The 19,485-nt window shown below is 38.6% G+C and overlaps 2 protein-coding genes and 1 pseudogene across 5 annotated transcripts in view; 2 read left to right on the forward strand and 1 right to left on the reverse strand.

Moving 5' to 3' along the window:
* Positions 1-238: 238 nt before the first annotated feature.
* The window catches only part of atxn10 (ataxin 10), a 31,693-nt gene continuing 12,446 nt past the window's right edge, over positions 239-19,485 (reverse strand). The window contains exons 11-12 of one of the 4 annotated variants that reach the window (XR_003674257.1): positions 16,948-17,192; positions 239-513 (exon numbers count right to left, since the gene is read on the reverse strand). Coding sequence is in view for 1 of the 4 variants with exons in the window: in XM_028449307.1 (XP_028305108.1) it covers positions 17,008-17,192 (185 nt within the window). In the remaining 3 variants the exon portion in view is untranslated. Of the gene's footprint in view, positions 514-9,746; positions 10,018-13,892; positions 17,193-19,485 lie in introns of those variants that run through there. The other 3 variants (XR_003674258.1, XR_003674256.1, XM_028449307.1) reach the window with 3 other exon arrangements.
* wnt7ba (wingless-type MMTV integration site family, member 7Ba) lies at positions 3,322-13,867 on the forward strand. The gene is made up of 4 exons (XM_028449308.1): positions 3,322-3,596; positions 5,062-5,288; positions 9,773-10,044; positions 13,349-13,867. Exons 1-4 carry the CDS (start codon positions 3,514-3,516, stop codon positions 13,826-13,828), a joined length of 1,062 nt encoding a protein of 353 aa, XP_028305109.1. The 5' UTR covers positions 3,322-3,513; the 3' UTR covers positions 13,829-13,867.
* On the forward strand, positions 5,503-5,619 carry LOC114466286 (uncharacterized; annotated as a pseudogene).

The raw sequence follows: 19,485 nt of genomic DNA on the forward strand, positions 1-19,485 counted from the left end.
TAGATTTTCTGACCAATTTCTATTTAAATAAAGGAAATATTATGTAATAATTTGAGGAAAATTGAAGGAGTTTGTAAGAATTTTGAGTTTTTTCAACTGTTTAACATTTAAAAGGACTGAATTTTTTTTTTTTTGCAATATAAGTACCGGGAAAACTGTGATAGAGTTACATTTACACAATATTCATGTTTTCTCTGTCATTTTTACACTCTCCTGTGGGCCGAATTGGATGCTACAAAGGGCCAGATTTGGCCCCCGGGCCATGAGTTTGACATGTGATCTATTGTATTGTATTGTATTGTGTATATTGTCCCAACCCTACTATTAATGCTAACTAACATGAGGCCTTTTTACCACTGCGGTTTCCATGTTAACGCTTTAACACCGTGATAAGAGTGTTACCTGTGATAGTGGTAAAAAAGTTCAGCCTATGGTATTGCTGATTGGATGTTTTCTTCTGCAGTGCAAGAAACATTCCTGCTCTGCCCAGCATTCCCCTCATCACCTCATCATCTGTGTATAAAAAAATATATGAGAAGAAACAGATCTTAGTGTGTTAGAGCCAGGACAGTGAGTGAGTGCAAGCTTCTTAAGTGCTATCTTGGCTTTGGAAACGGTGGTTTAGGAGGATTATTTGGATAGAGAGAGAAAGGAAGAGAGAGAGACACGGAGAGTAATCGGCCATGAGGAAAAAAAACATGGGCGTGTGTACACAAAGGGTTTGCCTCTGACACATTATCAGTGGGTTGTCCACTGATAATGGCTGGAAGTCATGACTCGTGATCCTGTGACAAGGTTTAAGAAGCTAAAAAGGACCAGAAAAGGGCTCCCATGAGTCATTTTATTACCCTGCTTTCCACAATCACTTCAATCCCACAAAAAGCTTGGACCGCATCAACAAGGAATCCAAATGGACGGATTCTTTCCTACATCACCAGCCGTAATCTGAACAGAATGAGCTAAACTTTTAAACCAGTCCTTTATCAACATCATCTATTGGTGGTTATTAGCTGAAGTCTAGTCCACAAAGTCTCCTTTTTGGTCCCCAAAATGTCAACAAGACGTCATGAAAACATGCACTTTGTCCTCCATCCGCTCTGTGAAGCAGACCCATAAAACCGCCCGATGCTTTCAAAGGCTGCTCTTAACGCGGAACATCTTTAAAAGGTAGACACAGCCAACGCTCCCCTTTGTTTTTCACGATACTTTGCAAAACGAGTACAGCCCTATCTGATCCTAGCAGAGCACTTCAAAGGCAAAGTGAGTTTTACAAGAATATTTGCTGTGTGAATGTGTGACAGCGAACAAAGCAGACATATCTGGATGTGTCTGTGCGAGAAAGACGACCAAGAAATAGGGTTTTTGAACTTGATCGATTCAACTCCATCTTTGTTGAGATGCTTCTGACAGGGAAAATTTGGACTTTTACCTTTTACTTCCACATGGGGGCGTATTGTTGGGACACAGCAGAGATGATGCTTATAATAAATCAAAATAAGTCTCATTCATAGCTGAGTTATCCTGATAGTAGGCCAGAGTGACCTGATCAATCACCACAATTGTCCATTTCTGTCTTTAAATGCAAGAAAACAACACATTTACATTCAAAAAGATGGTTCTATGAATGCATTATATATCTGTGATTTTGTGTAATTAAAAACATATTCAGACACAGATACATATTCAATAAATATATAAATAAATATTTTTTTAAAGAGAGAGGGAGAGAGATTGATCCGCAGTAATAAAAAAAAGAGATTTGATCTATAATTATGTTCCTTCCTTTAAATACATTCAAACTCAAGTTGTTAGTGTTGTATAACAACACACAAATGTCCAAGCATTCCTATGTTTGTTTGGTTTTCCACCCAAACTTCTGCACTATTTTATAACCTCTATATAAACATTTAAATTATTTAAAGTTTAACTTTGTTTTTTTGAGTCACGACATATTTTTGAGTCATTTTACTGAGTGTATGGACAAATTGTTGTATATTTTTATCCTTGTCTTCCCCAACTAACACCACTGTTGAGTCCACTGCCCTGAAATTTAACTTTGCAAACATAGCTATGTTTTTTTTTTTTTTTAATCCATCAATTAACAAAGTTTGTAAAACAAAACCACTAAAAGCCTATTTAAAGAACTTACAAAATAATTGTTTGTTGGTAGAAATAAGGAAAGTATGCTGACTATAAATGATTTCAAACAGAAAAAAAAAACATTTAAGAATGAAAGTAATATTTAACATATATGTATATGTAGCAACAAAAAAAAAAACAGTCAAATGAACATTACAAAATATTTGATTTCATCTTAATAATATCCACTGTTATTAAGGAAGTTTATTATTATTTGGGCCATATAGTTTATAGTCATCTTAAAGATGTAAATCCATGTTTTAATCAGAAATAAAATGGGTCGAAACAGAAAGTGACCAAAAATAGTGGGAAAGGTGGTAAAAACGGATTTTAAAAAAAGAGAAATTGGTTAAAAGTTGCAAATTAGAGTGGGCAAAAATGGACAGAAAAAGTGTCAAAAACAAAAAGTTTCAAAGTGTCAGTATGGGAGCAATTAGTTTAACCTGACAGATAATGGACAGTTTATGTGGTTAAATTGGCAAAAAATAAGCATGAAATATGGTGAAAAGAGGTTAAAAGTGACAATAATGGGTCAACATATGCAACATTATGGGAAAAGTGGTGGAAAGGGTTTATAAGTGCCGGAAATGTCTTGAAAGTGGAAACAATGTCCAGAAAAGGCATTGAAATGTTATAGAGGAATGCAAAAATGCGTGAAAAAGAGCAAAAATATGGGGAAAAAAAGCAATGAAAATAGGTTATAATATGGCAAGTTTGGGGTTGCATAAAAAGGGCAAAAATGGGCTAAAAAAAATCTTGGTTTTTTGAAGATCCTTTCCCAGTGTCTCGTGACCCCAATTGGAGTCCAGAACCCAACGTTGAGAACCACTGTTTTACACCACTGATGGAAAAATAAACAAAGAAAAGCGAGGAAAAATATACTCAGGGTCAGCTTCTCTACTCATAGCAAGGGGAAATAAAACGGTGTGAAACCATGAGAGGGAGGATGGATGGAGGTGTGTGCGTGTGGAGGAGGGGGAACATGTGGATGCGGGTGTGTGTGAGGGTGAGGAGGACACGTCGGGGGGGCTGGAGCCGCTGGACACAGCAGTCTGATTCCCATGCCACAAGTTTTGAAGAGCTGTGCGCAGTAGGACACCCGGATATCCATCTCATCCGCCCCACCCTGTGTGTGTGATCCTCCACCTCGGCCTCAGAGTCCAGGTGCAGAGCGCACATCAGCGGAGGGATGCAGCAGCTGCTCATCTTCTGCGCATGGACGGCGCAGCTTGGAGCGCCACGGCTTCATTAGGAAGGAGATCCTGCTTCTTCTTCTTCTTCTTGACATCAGGATCTACTTCTTCTTCTTCTTCGCTAAACTCTCCCTAGATTTTCAGCCAGGAGCGCAAGCCAAGTTGCGCTCGATGCGCAGCCATGCTGATCATCTCGTCTCGCAGTGCGCTGCTGTCCGTCTACTACCCCCAGATCTTCCTCATCCTCACCAGCGGCAGCTACCTGTAGGTTTCTGATCAGTGCACTTGATCATTTTTTTCGCCTCTTAGCACGTTTTAAATCAACCAGCTGTGCGTAAAAGTGGCCAATTACGCACCACGCGTTTGAATGAAGATGTTGCGTTTTTCGGGCTAATTAAGGTATTTAATTATTGCAGATACTAAATATATTGTCCAATAAAACTGAACATAACCTGGAATAGTGGGAAAACATGGGTAGGAAATGCGTGACTGTGTCTAATCAGCCAGTGGAACAAAAGCTGTGCGTTTTTCCACGTATGTGTCATATTTTTTATATACAGTTATTGAGCCATAAATCCACCGGTTACAAGGAGTGAATGACGACTTTTGGTGAATGCAGCCAATATTTAACCTACACGATTGTTAAACATGCTCTGTGTGCAGCTGATGGGATAACCTGCAATTTTGGATTTACACATTACACCAAATACCACTATGTCACAGGAGCACCTCTGCAGAAAAGGTATATAAAACAGGATGGTAGCATATGGGAAAGAGTAATATTGGACCAGTTCATGCCACAGTAATGAGCTCTTTCTAATGGTATTAATATAAAGCCAATTCCTCACAAAGTGGATGATTGCTGCACCATACACGCTCATGAATGGAACCCTGAACCAGCTGTTTTACGGAACTAAGAACAGTTCATTTTTAAAAACCAATACTTTTTGTCAAAAAAGACTTTGATTCACATATTCACCTGACGAATGTCATCAAAAAAGTGCTTGAAAACCCAATTTAGTCCATCAAGAGTGAGATAGTGTGAAATGAAGGTAAGTCAGATCGAGTAAAGTTCTTTTTGTGAACATAATGGTGTTATATCCCAATATCATCATGAAGAAAAGAAAAAAAGAAATTGAAAAAACAAAAAATGTTTAAACAGAGGAACAAACCTTTTTCTATAGCTTTGCACCTTTGTATAGTTTTCATGAGTGGCAGGTGTGGCTCTACTGCTTTTACCAAAACACACTCCAGCTGTCTTGTAAAGATAACAGGGCTGATTGAAGTTAACTTTAGACATATTTTCACCCTTGGAAGACTGGATCTTAATAAATTCTTAGAATCATTCAATTCTAATCGACTAAATACTAAATTTGGCCTACTGAGGTCGTTGGGATTCATTGACAGAGACTTGTCTAGACCTAAAAAAAACTATTTTGAAGAGTGAATTAAGACAAAAAATCAAGTTTTTGCCAAAAAAAATTCATACAAATAAAAAAATAAGTTGTGAAGATTAACTAAAATTACAAATAGGTCAATCAGAACAGATCTAATTGTCTGATTTCCCCATTTTATATTTACAATCTAATATTTTTGTGCACCTGCGAAATCCGACGACTTTAAACCAAGTAGGGTTTCCCTGTGATGCCTGTATATGCTGCACATTTTTTTTAAGCAAGTTCTTCCTGTCCTCTATCATCCATGTGACAAATCCCTGTTTCCTCCTCAGGGCGTTGTCCTCCGTGGTAGCTCTCGGTGCAAACATCATCTGCAACAAAATCCCAGGCCTGGCCCCGCGTCAGAGAGCCCTCTGTCAGAATCGCCCCGATGCCATCATCGTCATCGGTGAAGGAGCCCAGCTCGGCATCAATGAGTGTCAGCACCAGTTCCGTTATGGCCGGTGGAACTGCTCGGCCCTGGGCGAGAGGACAGTCTTTGGACAAGAGCTGAGAGTAGGTCAGTCTGTTTGACGCTGGGCTTTAATGTGTGGTAAAGGGAGGAAAAGATGGAGGGGGGAGGTTAAGGCTTGTATTCAGATGTTTGTTCTAAACGCAAAGATTTTCTTCACGACCTCCACCAATACGGAGCATTCATTTAGTTATTTACTTAGCAGGAACATGTCAAAATTACTTAACAGAATTTTGACAAAATTTTAGCCAATAATTGACCATACTGTGGTCATACCAGCTGGTCATTGCCTGATCTCGTTGATCTCAGAAGCTAAGCAGGTCTGGGCCTGGTTAGTAGTTGGATGGGAGACCACTGAGAATTCCAGGTGTCACAGTGGGGGTCAGTCGCTCCAGTGGTATCTGTCATTGTGTCCTTGGGCAAGGCACTTCACCCACATTGCCTAGGATGACTGTAGTGTGAATGTTAGTGGTCGATGGCGCACCACGGCAGCCTCGCTTCCGTCAGTCTTCCCCAGGGCAGCTGTGGCTACAATAGTAGATTACCACCACTAAGTATGGAGTGAAAAAATAATCCCTTATTTCTATAAAGTGCTCTGAGTGTCTATAATAAAGTGCTATATAAAATCCAATGCATTATTATTATACTCCATGGCAATGTTAATTTTGTTTTTGTCATAGTTTTCGTCGACTACGGTTTTTAAAGTGACAATAACTAGACTACGACTAATTTATTAAAAAATACATGTGGATGAAAACTACATCAAAATTGATATTGATAATTTTGTTGACTAAAACTAAACTTTCATTTCATCACATGCAAAGAAATCCAATCAGAACTCCAATGATCATGTGGTGTTACGCATTGATCACCAATGTCTGTGTGTATTACATTAATACCATCCCATATCAGGTTGATCAAAGGTCATTTCATTTTATATAAAAATGCAAAAAGTCAACTATATCTGTACCAGATTTAGTTGACTAACACTAGAATATAACTGAAGATTACATTTTCACCAAAACTAAGTTGCAATTTTGTCAAAAGACTAAAACGAAATCAAAATGTGTTGTCAAACTTAAAACACTGCACCATGGAAGATTCCATTAAGTTTTGGAGGGGATCCAGATCAATTGACTGATTCTAAGTCGGTTTCAATAATCAAAAAATCCCTATCTCTTATTATTAGCAACATTTCAAAAGTTCATATCTTAGTTTGTAATCGACCAATCTTCATGACTCACATGTCAGATTGGTTCCTCATTGAGTTTCATCCGGATGGCGCATTTCATTGCGATTTTTCCCAAAAAAATGTGGGTGCCCATACATTTGGACTTACTGAATCATTATTAATGGGGATGTACATTTCTTCCAAGCCTTTAAAGTATGAGTGATCAATGTACCATGATAAGGACCAATGATCCAGATAACTGTCAATACCTTGCAAAGAGGATATCTGGTGCTTGGCGGAGGTTTGCGCTATCAGAGTGCTCTTGTTGAGTACTTTATTGCAAAAAAACCAAATAAAACGTGGCGAAATATCAAGGAATGACTTCGATCAACCTCCTTCTGATTGTGGAATAGCACAACTTTAATATTGACCTCCCTTGTTAGAGCCTTCAAGAGAAGACTGAATCAGAGAGCCAATGTGTTGGTCTGTGTGGCATCCCTTTTACAAACTGAAGGATTGCTTTCATGGACACAGTTTCAGGGTTATCTCTGCGTGCCAGCATTTCGATAATACCTGTGCCATGTGTAAATACAGGCTATCACACATCCCTCTGGTTTTAGTCAACATTCTCCCCGTATTTTATTTCCCCTGAGAAGCCCGTTTGCTCCTGATATGAACCTCTTATATAAATTCTGTCTTAGTCCGAAAGGTTTTGTTGCGGTCTTGCTGTGGGTTTGGATACATGTTTAATCTAGCAGCTCTGGGAGCAATTACTCTCTTCTACACGGGAGTCAGGCAGACAAGACGTCTGGATGGCTTTATTTCTTTTGTCAGAGGAAATGTCTCTTTTCTTTTGTGGTAAACGAGCTCAAAGAAACAACCCAACGTTGTTCTTCATGTCCTGAACATGAGGAGAAACATTCTCCGAGACAACATTAACTTGGATTTGTATAAAAACTAATTAGACATTCACCATTGCTGATTATTCTGCATTCTATCTTATTCGTTTACAATGTCTGGAAATCAAACCTAGAGCAGTGCCTCGTCCTCTGTGGTGAACATACCATCTTCCTTTTTTTTTCTTTTTTCTTTTGATTGACCTGTTTGGCCTGTGAACTCATTAGACAGTGAAAAAGAACAGAAAGATTCATGCAAACCACTAATTGAAGTCAGCTCCAGCAGCTGGACGACGACAACAAAACCCTGCGTGCACCGCTGTACAATGAAAACAAATCCCAGTGAGAAGAGATGGAGGTTTGGCCGTTGCCAGCGCCTCAAAAAATGGTCACAAACGCAACGTTTTTTTGAATTCAGCTCGATGAGAGAAGACTTCAGAGTTTGTTATGACTTATGGACCAGGGGAACCACAGCTCGATGGTTTCTGCAAGGGAGTTTGTCAGGTTGGCAGGGAGCCATTAGAATCGCCTTCAGAGATGTTGTGCATTAATACTGTGGATTGTTGGGATGAAAACAGCCAGGCATTACCCTGATTGGTGAGGAACGGTATCCCATTACCAGCTGTAGTGCCAGAAAATTCATCCCCCGTTCTCTCATCTTCCCAACACATAAAACCTCTGCTGAAATGTGTTGTTTTTTTTTAAACTGAAGATGATTTGATTGTTTACTAAAGCCTGGAAATATTAGCCCTTAATTATAACCATCAGTTCGCAACTGCTCAGTGACTGTCAGTTAGTACAAGTGATGACGGTTCACAGTTCACCAGTTTTTAAAGTTTTTAATTAAAAAAGTGTGGGCTTTCCGCCTGGATTTAAGGAGAGAAGTGGCACAAAGGTTTGGAAAATATGAACATTGTACTTTAACCAATTGGCTACTGGTTTGACAATTTAAACACCCTGCACTTCTACTGTCCACCCACATGGATATTTTCACTTATTCTGCCTCATTATTGGACTGAGAAATGTACGAGCGTGTCCAGATTTGGTTCTGATTGACATGACTTAGACCATCCTGTTAGTTTTTAGGAATGTTTAGGTTGGAGGGTATAACGCTTAGGTTGCCCAGGAGTAGAAGAGCTATTATGGTTTAACGTGCAGAAATGCTCAATCCTTTAATCAAACTGTTATGTAACATTGACCAACTCCAGCCTTTAAAGGACCATTTTACTTAACACAATATCTGACTGTAATAAGTGCTGTGTTTTTAAAGTTGCAGATATTATAAACAATGGTATTTAGATTTTTTTTTTTTTTTTTTTAGTAATAGTTTAGTAATTATAAAGAAAACATTTAAATTGTATACATTCAATATTTAATAAAACAGATGTGAACAAACTAATAAAATATGAATTTTTTTTTAACACCTTAATGTCTGTCTTGATTTCTCAAAGCAATAAAACGTAGTCACTTATTTCATTATTACATTGAGTCATTTCTAAATGGAGAGTATCACAGGTGTTCTTTTAACATAAATAAAATGAACAATATTTCTTGACAACACCAAAGTGATGGTTTCAGGTCCCATCACCATTCCCTAAAACCAAACCGAGACACAAATAAAAAGAAAATCGTCTAATTTTCAAATCCATTTAAACAGTATATAGTGCCATTTATACCCTAAAAAAAGAAGAGGCTTAAGTATCTTGCGCTTTGAAATAAAGTCAGACCAAAATTGTGTTTTCTAAACCAAATGTACAACTTGATACATTTTTGATTACACAAAAATATTTCAGATTTTTATTTTTTATTTTATCAACAACTAAATACATTGTGTTTAACAGGTTATTAATTGTTTTTATGAACAACCCCGCAACCCTGAATCAAAGGAATAAGCGAGTCAGCACCTCAACGCTGGTTGTCTGGGACACAAATCAAAAGAAAAATCTAAATTTCAAATTCTTTAAAAGGGTATATGGTGCCGGTAAAGCCTAATACACCTAAAAAAAAAACTAAAAAAAAGAGGATTTAGTATCCCTTTGATGTAAACAGTCAGACCAAAATTACATTTTGGAACAGATTTTTTGTTAATCGTCTGAAAACATGTCACTTCATAAAATCACCCTAAAACTTAAGACATTAGATCATAAATGTTTTGTTTTTTCCTGAGACAAATGCTTATGACCCACTGATGACACTCTGGTGACCCATGAATGGACTCCGACCCACAACGTGAAAACTTTTTCGGTACATTCGCCTATTTCATTTCCTCCCATCATAATCTGCAAAAGCTTTAAAAATGTATGAAAGACTGACTTTCGATACATCCATGGAATTTAAATGACAATATTCATTTAGGTTTTTTAGTCATAAAAAGATCTGCATACTTCTACATAACATGTTTTGTTCATAACAGATTCAGCTACTGGTTATTGAAATTCATGTCGACCCTGTCTTTTCTTCCTCAGGCAGCAGGGAGGCGGCGTTCACATATGCCATCACCGCTGCAGGAGTTGCCTATGCAGTCACTGCTGCTTGTAGCCAAGGCAACCTGAGTCAGTGCGGCTGTGACCGTGAGAAACAGGGCTACCACGAGCAGGAGGAGGGCTGGAAGTGGGGGGGCTGCTCGGCGGATGTTAAATACGGAGTGGAGTTTTCACGACGCTTTGTAGACGCCCGAGAGATCAAGAAAAACGCCCGTCGGCTCATGAACCTGCACAACAATGAGGCGGGGCGAAAGGTAAAAACAAAAAAAAACAAGTTGTGATTGATTGGCTACAGCAGAGGTCATGACATGTGACTGTCTGATATGTGGGCAATGTAACTAAACATTAATATAGGAAACGAACAAGGTTTTGTGCTTTTTTGTTGTCATTTTGTGTATTTTTGTTGTTGAAGTCATATTTTGTTGAGGTTTTGTGTGTTTTTGGAGTCACTTTGTGCATTTTACAACCATTTTGTTGTGTTTTTCCTGTCATTTTGTGCAATGTTGTAGTCATGCTTAGTTGGATTATTGAGGTATTGCATGGTTTTAGCGTCATTTTCTGTGTTTTGGGACCCATTTGTGTGTTTTTCTGTATTCTGTTTCTGTTTAGTGTGTTTTTGTGGTCATCTTTTGTGTTTTTAGAGTCATTTTCTGTATTTTTGTTGTTTGTTATTTGGCCATTGTGTGTTTTTCTGTAATTTTGTATAGTTATGTACTTCTTTTTATAATCTGGCAGTTATTTTTTTTATGTTTTTGTTGTCGTCCTGTGTTGTTGGGAGTCATTTTGTGTGTTTTTGGAGTTCTTTTGTGTTCTTGTTTCAGGGGCAGCAAAAAAATAAATAAATAAATAAAATAGACAGAGGGCTGCATGTGGCCTGCTAACAGAGGGAGAGAAAACATGTGAAAAGCCAGATTCCTTTTAACCAAAGCACAATTAATAAAATGTTGAAAAATTAAAAATAAAAATTGTAGTATTTGAACCAAGTATTTTGTATAGAAATAATAAAAACAAAAAACAACCTCACACCTTTATTTTGCTTTTAATCTTAATTAATTGAATTGCTGCATTCATTTGGTATAGAATAAATAATAAATCTGTGTGTCCTGATAAAGGGTCATGAATCACCAAATCACATCAGATCCAAGGTCGTACTTGTCAATTCTGTATAAAAATAATTTTCAGACATTTGATTATAAATTCAACTCAAACCACATTGAAATTCTATACGTGTATGGTTGCACAACAGCTCTGGTCAGTTTTCTGGAGCTGTCACGACATCCTGCGGTCTGAAGAAAGGTGAAGTTAATTAGAGACTACAGTTCAGGGGTATGAGTTATTTTCCCCAGGTTTTGACATGAAGTTGGCATGCTGGTGGCTGAGAGATGAAGTGCCCACAGAAAGCACAGTGTACTATGAGAGGCAAAAATAAAAGGCCATGCATTTAAATATACTGGTTTTCGGGTAATTAACCTGTGATGTAAAAAAGTCAAGTTCTAAAAGCCTCCAAGATCTCCAAAGCAGCTTTTGTAATTGCAACATTTTGAAGAAAACCTGGATTTTTTTCGCCAATTCAAACAAAATAATGTCATTTACAACATGTGACGCAACTTTCTGCCGGGAATTGAACATATTGACAAAAGTTGTGAGATGTTTACCTCTCAACTGAAAAGAACCCGCAAATTATTCGTGAATGTAAGCGAAGAACATATAAAGATATTGCATAAAACTTTGGAATTTATTTGATTCAAACGTGACAACAAAGTGTACATATCTCTTATAACTTTCTGATTTTAAATAGCAATGTTCTTTTCTAGCCACTTTACCCAGTGCTTCCTGAACATGGGTACAACTTCCTGCATGATAAATAGAATAAAAAATCAATTTCACATTATTGCCATACAACTTCCACTAGCTTATCTCAAAAATATATATCACATATATCAACTACGTATGCAGTTTAAATGAACTGACAACTTCAACTAATTTTGCTATTACAAAAAACAATATAAAGTGTAACATTTTACCATGTAAATGTTTGAAAAAATAATGACTTCATTGATTCCCTATTAATAACCATCTCCATTTTATACTTTATACTTTTTTAGTACCGGTTTATCCCACAGATACTGTAGTCTCAACTGTGTTACATTCTTTCCGTCTTTACCACAGATAAAGGTATTTCTTCTACAAAACAGGATAAATTACTCACAAACAAATGTTGAAGATTAAAATTGCAGCTCGCAAAATTGTTTTTGACTCCATCACATTGTTTGGGTTTGTTGACAAATGGTCATGTGACTTGAACTTTGGAAAAGTTTTGCGCATTGCATGGTCGGATTGGAAATTTCGCAGAAGAATGAAAAGATGTCGCCGAAGCGGAAAAGTTTCATGACAGATTGACGGTTAAATCTGTGTTAAATCTAGTCATTCACAGTTTTGCCGCAACGAAACACTTCACGCTATCACACTAAATTTACTATATGAGGTTAGACTGCAATATTTGAAGTTACATTTCTGATATTTATTACGTGTTTTTATTTAATTCTTAACATTGATTTCTTGCGTTTCTTTGCCAGACATGGATTCGCTTAATGCCATTTTTGTTCTGGTCTGTTTATGGTGTTCCCTGTCCTATGACGTCACTCCGCTAGAGATTGAATTCCAGCTGTTTCTGTGAAAAACCACAAAATGAACATTGGCTATTGTTTTGGCACAACACCAGTTCTGTCACTATGGCAGTGATTAGGGGCACACAATGGCATCAGCAGTGGATGAGAATAACTTTTTGACGACATAAGGGTGTTGGGGATCATCTCTGGCAGCTTTAACACTGTGTTGTGTGGTTTCCGCAAGAGTTTTTAAACTTAAATTGAAAATTCTTCCCATAGTTCAGCTCAGGATATATATATATACTATTTATAAATGACAGAATTGCTTACTTTTATCACTTTCTTTTAAAATGCTAGATATTTGAAGGTCTGGCCCACTTGAAATGAAATGGGGAAAAATGTGGTTCTTTAACAACAAAAACTTTGACACTCCTGTTTTTAAATATGCACAAAATCTAAATAGTAAAATAAAAACTAGTAATGGGAACACCTGAATTTAGAAAAAACACTCAAATATCGAGAAAAAAAAAAAAAAAAAGAAATTACGCTTTCATGAGGAGGTATTTCAGACGTTTCGATATTGAAATGTGTCGCAAAAGCTATGGAAACACTTTTTCCGCAAATACACGTCACAGGACTTGACATTCCTGGTCACATGACCATTTCTCTCTGAGTAAACATTATGTTCCGAGCGTCTGTCTTTCTGCAGCGAAGTCTGCGGGGCTCCTGCATAAAACAGCCTTCAATGGAAACACATTCAAATCACAATTATACTTTGTCAACATTTAGAAATATCGCTTTTATTTTGCAAAAAACTGTAATGGAAACCCAGATAATGACACTTTAATGTTTTGCACATATTTGCTCCTGCCTCAGCCCTGGTTATGTACACTATGTCGTAACATTTTGTAATGTACACAGATCTAACATTTGCTCTCTGTACGATCAGGTTCTAGAGGAGAGGATGAAGCTAGAGTGCAAGTGTCACGGTGTCTCTGGCTCCTGCACCACTAAGACCTGCTGGATCACGCTGCCAAAGTTCAGAGAGATCGGCTACCTGCTGAAGGAGCGCTACAGCGATGCAGTCCAGGTAGAGCCTGTCCGGGCTTCCCGGCTCCGCCAGCCCTCCTTCCTGCGTATCAAAGAATCTCGAGGCTTCCAGAAGCCCACTGACACAGATCTAGTTTACCTGGAGCGTTCACCTAACTACTGTGAAGAGGACACGATCACAGGAAGCACAGGAACAAAGGGCCGGCTGTGCAACGGCACCTCGGCGCACAGCGACGGCTGTAACGTGATGTGCTGCGGCCGAGGGTACAACACGCACCACTACACACGAGTGTGGCAGTGCCACTGCAAGTTCCACTGGTGCTGTTTTGTTAAATGCAACACATGCAGTGAGAAATCAGAAGCTTTCACCTGCAAGTAGAAAGGAAATGCAGGAACTGGAAGAGGAAAGTGAAGAATAGGACAGAGAGGAAGCTGAAGCAAAGGTCTTGGAGGTATTTATTACATTTTGCACATGATGACATCTTAGTGGAGTTCTTTACAATCAAGGAAAATAAAACCCATATGGGGATTGGAGAGGATCAGAGGGATACAATGAACAATTGAGTGCATGTGGAAGGATCGAAGATGTCATCTCGCAGAAATATGTTTGATGTTCAGCTCGAGAGGGAAGAAGTACCATTATTGTTCAGAAAACTATTGTAACGACATAACTGGAAACACTACGACCTTTAGACTAAACCAACGGTACCGGGAGAAGACGAGAAGATGGCAGCCGAATAACTGTACTCTCACACTGTATTCTGTTTGAACACTGAAAATAAAGCTAAATTATTTATGTCAAAATATCTTACAAAGCCTTTTAAAAGTAGTGAGGAATGCAAACATTTCAGGCCATGTATTCTGTTTCAGATTTGTTTGTTGTTTTAAGAAAAAGAATGTTTTGTTAGTCACACAGTTAACCCCACCCCCCCCACACACACACACACACTTCCCCCAGTCAGTGTTTTTATCTTAGCGGACTAATTCTTGTCTTTTGCACTCACATGTTCTCCTTTTTCCCCTTTGCTTGTTAATTAATGTCAGTTATGGCTCATCTCTCATTCCAAACCTGAACCACTGGAGCCCAGAGTCTTTTGCTAAGCCCAGAAAACACACCCGCAGTATTTAAAGCACCAGCTTGTCAGTTTGAACGACACTTCGTCTCGACTGGCTCCATTGTTTTGTTGTCGACGGGCTCTTGACTTCTGAGAAAACCGTGTAAGCCTCATTGGAACTCTATAGAGGTGCCACCAGGTTCAGATAGAACCGACATTCCCATGAAGGGTAGAAATGTGGAATTCCACAGCGGCCTCTGCTTACACAAGGCCTTCCAGCGCGGTTTAGGCCTTGCCTGGCTGGATGGCATGTGCCCTAACCACACATATTGGGGGGGGGAATCAAAGTCTTCCAAGCTATTTTTGGACAGCACCCTTAATGTATTCACGTGTTTATTTAGGGCTTTATATAACTTACGAAACGATTTGAAGAGTATATTTTTATATGAGGAATGTGGCACTTTATGTCATTTATAGGTGGAAAGAGACTCACTATTTACAAGTGTTTTCTAACGTCTTTGTATTCAGAATTGAAAGCTATAAATTATTTGAAAATAATTAAGTTACACAAGTGTAAATACTCCACGTTGAACCAAAAGTAGCCCTGATTGCTGACTTATATACCATCCTTCACTATTCACACTCAGTCCTGAGATGTTCATTGATTTGTCAGATGTGGAAAATGCAATCGTTTACTTGAGTACATGAAAGTTAGTATTCAGATTACTATGCTTTTGTCTTGGTAGTAATGTTAGTTATTTGTGTCTCACAGTATTCTTAACAAAGCCTGATTAAGACATAAAACACAACAAACTATCAATTTCTTTCTTCGCCATGTGGCAAACTCTTAAGTTTGCATCACTTACAAAAATGACCAGTTGTATTTATTTTCTTCCATTTTTTACCAATAAATCTTCAGCATCTTTTTACGCCTCATGAGTTTTATTGTCCTGCTTGGCCTCAGAACAATTCATATCATTATTCATTGTACTTTAATGGGTAATACACAGTTCATTATGTGAAGTATGTGATCCAAACGTTGGGTTGGGCTTAAAGCCAGAGCAGCAGGAGTGCATAGTCGATATAATAAAATGCTGATATGGGAAACATATGAGACATTTTGGCTCATGGGTGGATGTGCTGCTAATGTGTTGGGAGGTGAACACCCGGCCATTGGCCCGGCTGACTTGCACTGCCTCTTTCCTGTGGGGCTGAAAAGCATTTCAGCGGGCCAGTGGAGCGCGAGTAACAGCTGTTTTGTTAACTGTCTGAAATCCTGGCCACCGGAACCGTATAAGCTCCCTTCTATATGCTGGCGGATTGAGAGGAGAGTCCAGCCGATTGTTTTCGATACATTTTGTCATTAAAAATCCGGGGCAGAGCAAACAGGGTGGAGCAGGGTGTGGGCTGGCCTGTAAAGCGCTGCATTGTTGAGTTGTCAGGACCGCTCAGCTTATCCGGCAGCGGGAGTAGCAGGGGTGGGATGTCATTCTGCAAACTAATGCTTCTGTTTCCTCACGCAGTGGATACAAACTGGGCATCCTCTCATCTTCAACTTTGTTCAGAACCTGAATATGCATTAGGTGATTTTCAGTAACTCTCAATTAATAACCAATCTGGTACAGATGCACGCTAAGAATAAGAAGTAAAAAATACGATTTCAAGTCTTCTCCTAACCGCTAAAGCCCTTTTAGCCTTATACAACAGCCTAACAGTGCAGCACGGTAGTGCAATATTCTAAAAGCAGGTAGTGAGCCAGGCTCACGCCACATACTGAGTCTAATTTTCTAACTTTCCAAACATGCATAGTGAATAGGTGCCACTTGTTTTCTAATTGCATTTTTTGATGAACAGACGAGCAGCTGTGTTGAACCTTTCAATAGGGAAGCCTTCAACGTGCATCCACGATGCCACATTTTAATTAGCCAAGGCGCTGAGGGGGTAGATTACATCATGTTTTGCTCATTCTCCGTTTCATGGTGACTGCAGAAGCCACTATGAGCCTGGGATTAAACTCCGACCCCTGCTGGGACCATCACTGTCTCTGAAAAGCCAAAATGCTGGACGCTGCAGTGCTTTTTGTTTTTGGATTAGAGCAAAGACAAAGCGTTGGGCGAGCCCAAAAGGTGCCAGCATGTGCTCGCCTCTTCATTTTCCAGACTCAGGCCAAGACAAAGCAGGAGTTCCTGACATCCTGACCTCGGCCTCTACACTAGAAAAACCCCTATAGATCTTTTGTATGTGAAGAATACCTCGAGCCCCATGAGGACATGAGCACCGAGGTATTAAATCGAGTTGTGTTTACGTCTCTCATAGCGATGTATCCAGTTTAAATGCACTTTACTTTATTGGCAGTGTGGCTGTCACTCAGTCTTTTACGGGAATATTTAGAAAGCTTGCAACAACTAATATCTAACATCTGTGTGCGCACACATTGCGTTACCTTCTAAAACATTGCTCTGCATAGATGTCTGCTCATGGGGTGAGGGCTATCTGTAGCCCTTTAGGAGCCCTTCTTCACAGGTTTCAGCAGCAAGCTTCCATCACGCTCCTCCACAGAGAAGCCCAGCTCCCTCAGGGCTGAGTAATCGGCCGGACCTTGACGCTCCAAGGAGGCTACAAGCTCCTGGTTCTGCTGGTTGTTCTCCAGAAGGTTCCTGGTGGCAAAGATGGCCCACTGGCTGATGACTACAGGCATTGGGTTAAGGACATCAACGTCAGAGACCACAACAGGAAATTAGGAACAGTTTCTTGATAGGAAGTAAATAGTTTAAATGAATTCACGTTGAAAATATCAGTTCAGACATACACACTTAGGTACTTCAATGTGATAAAAAAAAAAAAAACGAGACAGGGGGTTTCAGAATATCTCATTTCATGCTATAAATATTCTATTGCCTTACTTTAAAGACATCATATCGGTCACTGTTGCAATTCAATAATGCTTTAAAATTAAGTATCAGGCATCAGCCATTCCGCTGATATAATTAACTGATAAAACAACAGGCTTTGCTTCCTTGATCAACCCATAGAACACGTGTCAAACTCAAGGCCCAGGAGGCAAAACCGGCTATTTACAGCATCCAATTCGGCCCACAGAAGAAAGTAAAAATAACAAAAAGACATTAATCATTGAGTAAATCACCAACAATATCAGTTGTGGATAACTCAGTCCCTCCAAAGTCTACAATTCAATTAAATTTGGTGAGGCTCAGATTTTTTCCATGCTTATATCACATGACATGTCATTTTTAACTGCAAAATGTTGAAAGAACTCACCAAATCCTGTAATTTTCTACAAATTGTTTCCCCAAATTAAATAAAAATTGGTCTCAAAGTCAATAACATTTACGTAAGATCCTGCAGAGAGTGATATGTGTCACGTTTCGCTTGGATATCGTCTGCCTTACATATTTTATATATCACTTATACCGTGAGGCACCAACTAGGGCACGTTTTGCAGGCCAAAAATCTGCGACTGACTTAAAATCATACTCCTCCATATTTGGCGCCTGAACTAAAATGAGTTTGACACCCCTGCCATAGACATCATATACGTAGACGCCGCATCGCCCGTGGAGAGGCGTGACTAAGCGCCGCCATCTTGTGTGTGGCGAGCAAACTGCAGGAGTGCTTGAAAAATAGAGGCACCTAATAATCTCAAAGTAGAATCATTCACTGAATTTACTGATTTGGAAACTGATTTTTTTCGTCATATATAAATCTATGACACAGAATTTTTGGATCTTGTTTAATGCCTTTTTTTTACCACTCAAATACAAACTTTAAGTAGGTAAGTTGATAACTGTTCAAGGTAGGCTTCAAGTATGTGAATTGTTATGTTTAAAAACAATTGTCATGGATAAAAGGATAAATATGACATGTTTTCCATAACGCAAGTGTTTTTCTTATTTTACAGAAGGAATGATGATTACTGATGTCATATTATTTTCAGCTTTGTCTCATGTCTGCATTTTCCAGCGGGCCAACAAAATAAAGATTAATTCTGTATGTTAATCCCACTACAGAAACTAGATGATCTCTGTGGAAGGAAAATATTGCTAGCGGTTTTTGGCCAGATGAGTTACGAGTGACGAGCATATCGGATTTTGGCCAAAAACCCAATATCGTGCATCGCTAATGTTATTATGTAAAGTACTCTGGGAACCACAGATATCAGAACAGGATTAAGTTTAGGATCTTGGAGGTCTTGCCTTTAGAACTGATGACTACCTGATTAGTTTAACCTTAATTTATCCTCCTATATTTGATCCAAACAAATGATTCCATTTAGACAGACACACAACAGACACAGGCAGACATAATGACAAGCTCATTAACTTCAACACGCAAACCCTGGCTTTAAAAAGAAAAGGCAGAATAAATCAAGGCCTGAAACTATGATCAGGTTTCCAATGAGGATTTTCCCCATTCTCTGTGCAATAAATCTGCAAAGACAGTGGACAGTTTCAAATGTTATTGGACAGTGGGAAGAAGAAAGCTAAACTGACAAAACAGCCACATCAGCTTAGAGGCAGCATCGCAACACTTACCCACATGGAGCAGCACATGACACAAAATGTGTAAGGGAATAAATCAAAATCTGATGCTGTATGATAAACATATCGCATAGCCGCCAATAGCTTAAAATCACTTGCCTGATGTGCAACTGCTAATGTCTAGATCCAGAGCCCATACCTTTTTGTGAGAGAGCCTGTAATTCTAAAAACTTAACTAAATTATCGTACTCTCGGGAATTTTTCAGTAAATCGAGTTTTTCACTGCCATTAAAAACAGTGTGACACATTTTGTATTATAAAATTATATCGAACTATATTACTGACAAGATAGAAAAAACACTTTGCAGTAAAACATTTCCAATACAACAGTATTAAAAGAATAAAAACAAGTATTACCAGAAAATAACACAGGAAAAACATTCAGAAGGAACATTTTTTTTTACATTCCAACAGCATAAAAA

Source organism: Gouania willdenowi, chromosome 6 (assembly GCF_900634775.1).
Source record: "Gouania willdenowi chromosome 6, fGouWil2.1, whole genome shotgun sequence".
Classification (NCBI taxonomy): Eukaryota; Metazoa; Chordata; class Actinopteri; order Blenniiformes; family Gobiesocidae; genus Gouania; species Gouania willdenowi.

Excerpts from the sequence above, each read along its gene's own strand:
- wnt7ba (XM_028449308.1), top strand. The coding sequence starts at position 3,514 with ATGCTGATCATCTCGTCTCGCAGTGCGCTGCTGTCCGTCTACTACCCC. Across the intron at positions 5,289-9,772 it reads TGGACAAGAGCTGAGAGTAG|GCAGCAGGGAGGCGGCGTTC; the intron begins GTCAGTCTGTTT and ends TTTCTTCCTCAG. Across the intron at positions 10,045-13,348 it reads ACAATGAGGCGGGGCGAAAG|GTTCTAGAGGAGAGGATGAA; the intron begins GTAAAAACAAAA and ends CTGTACGATCAG.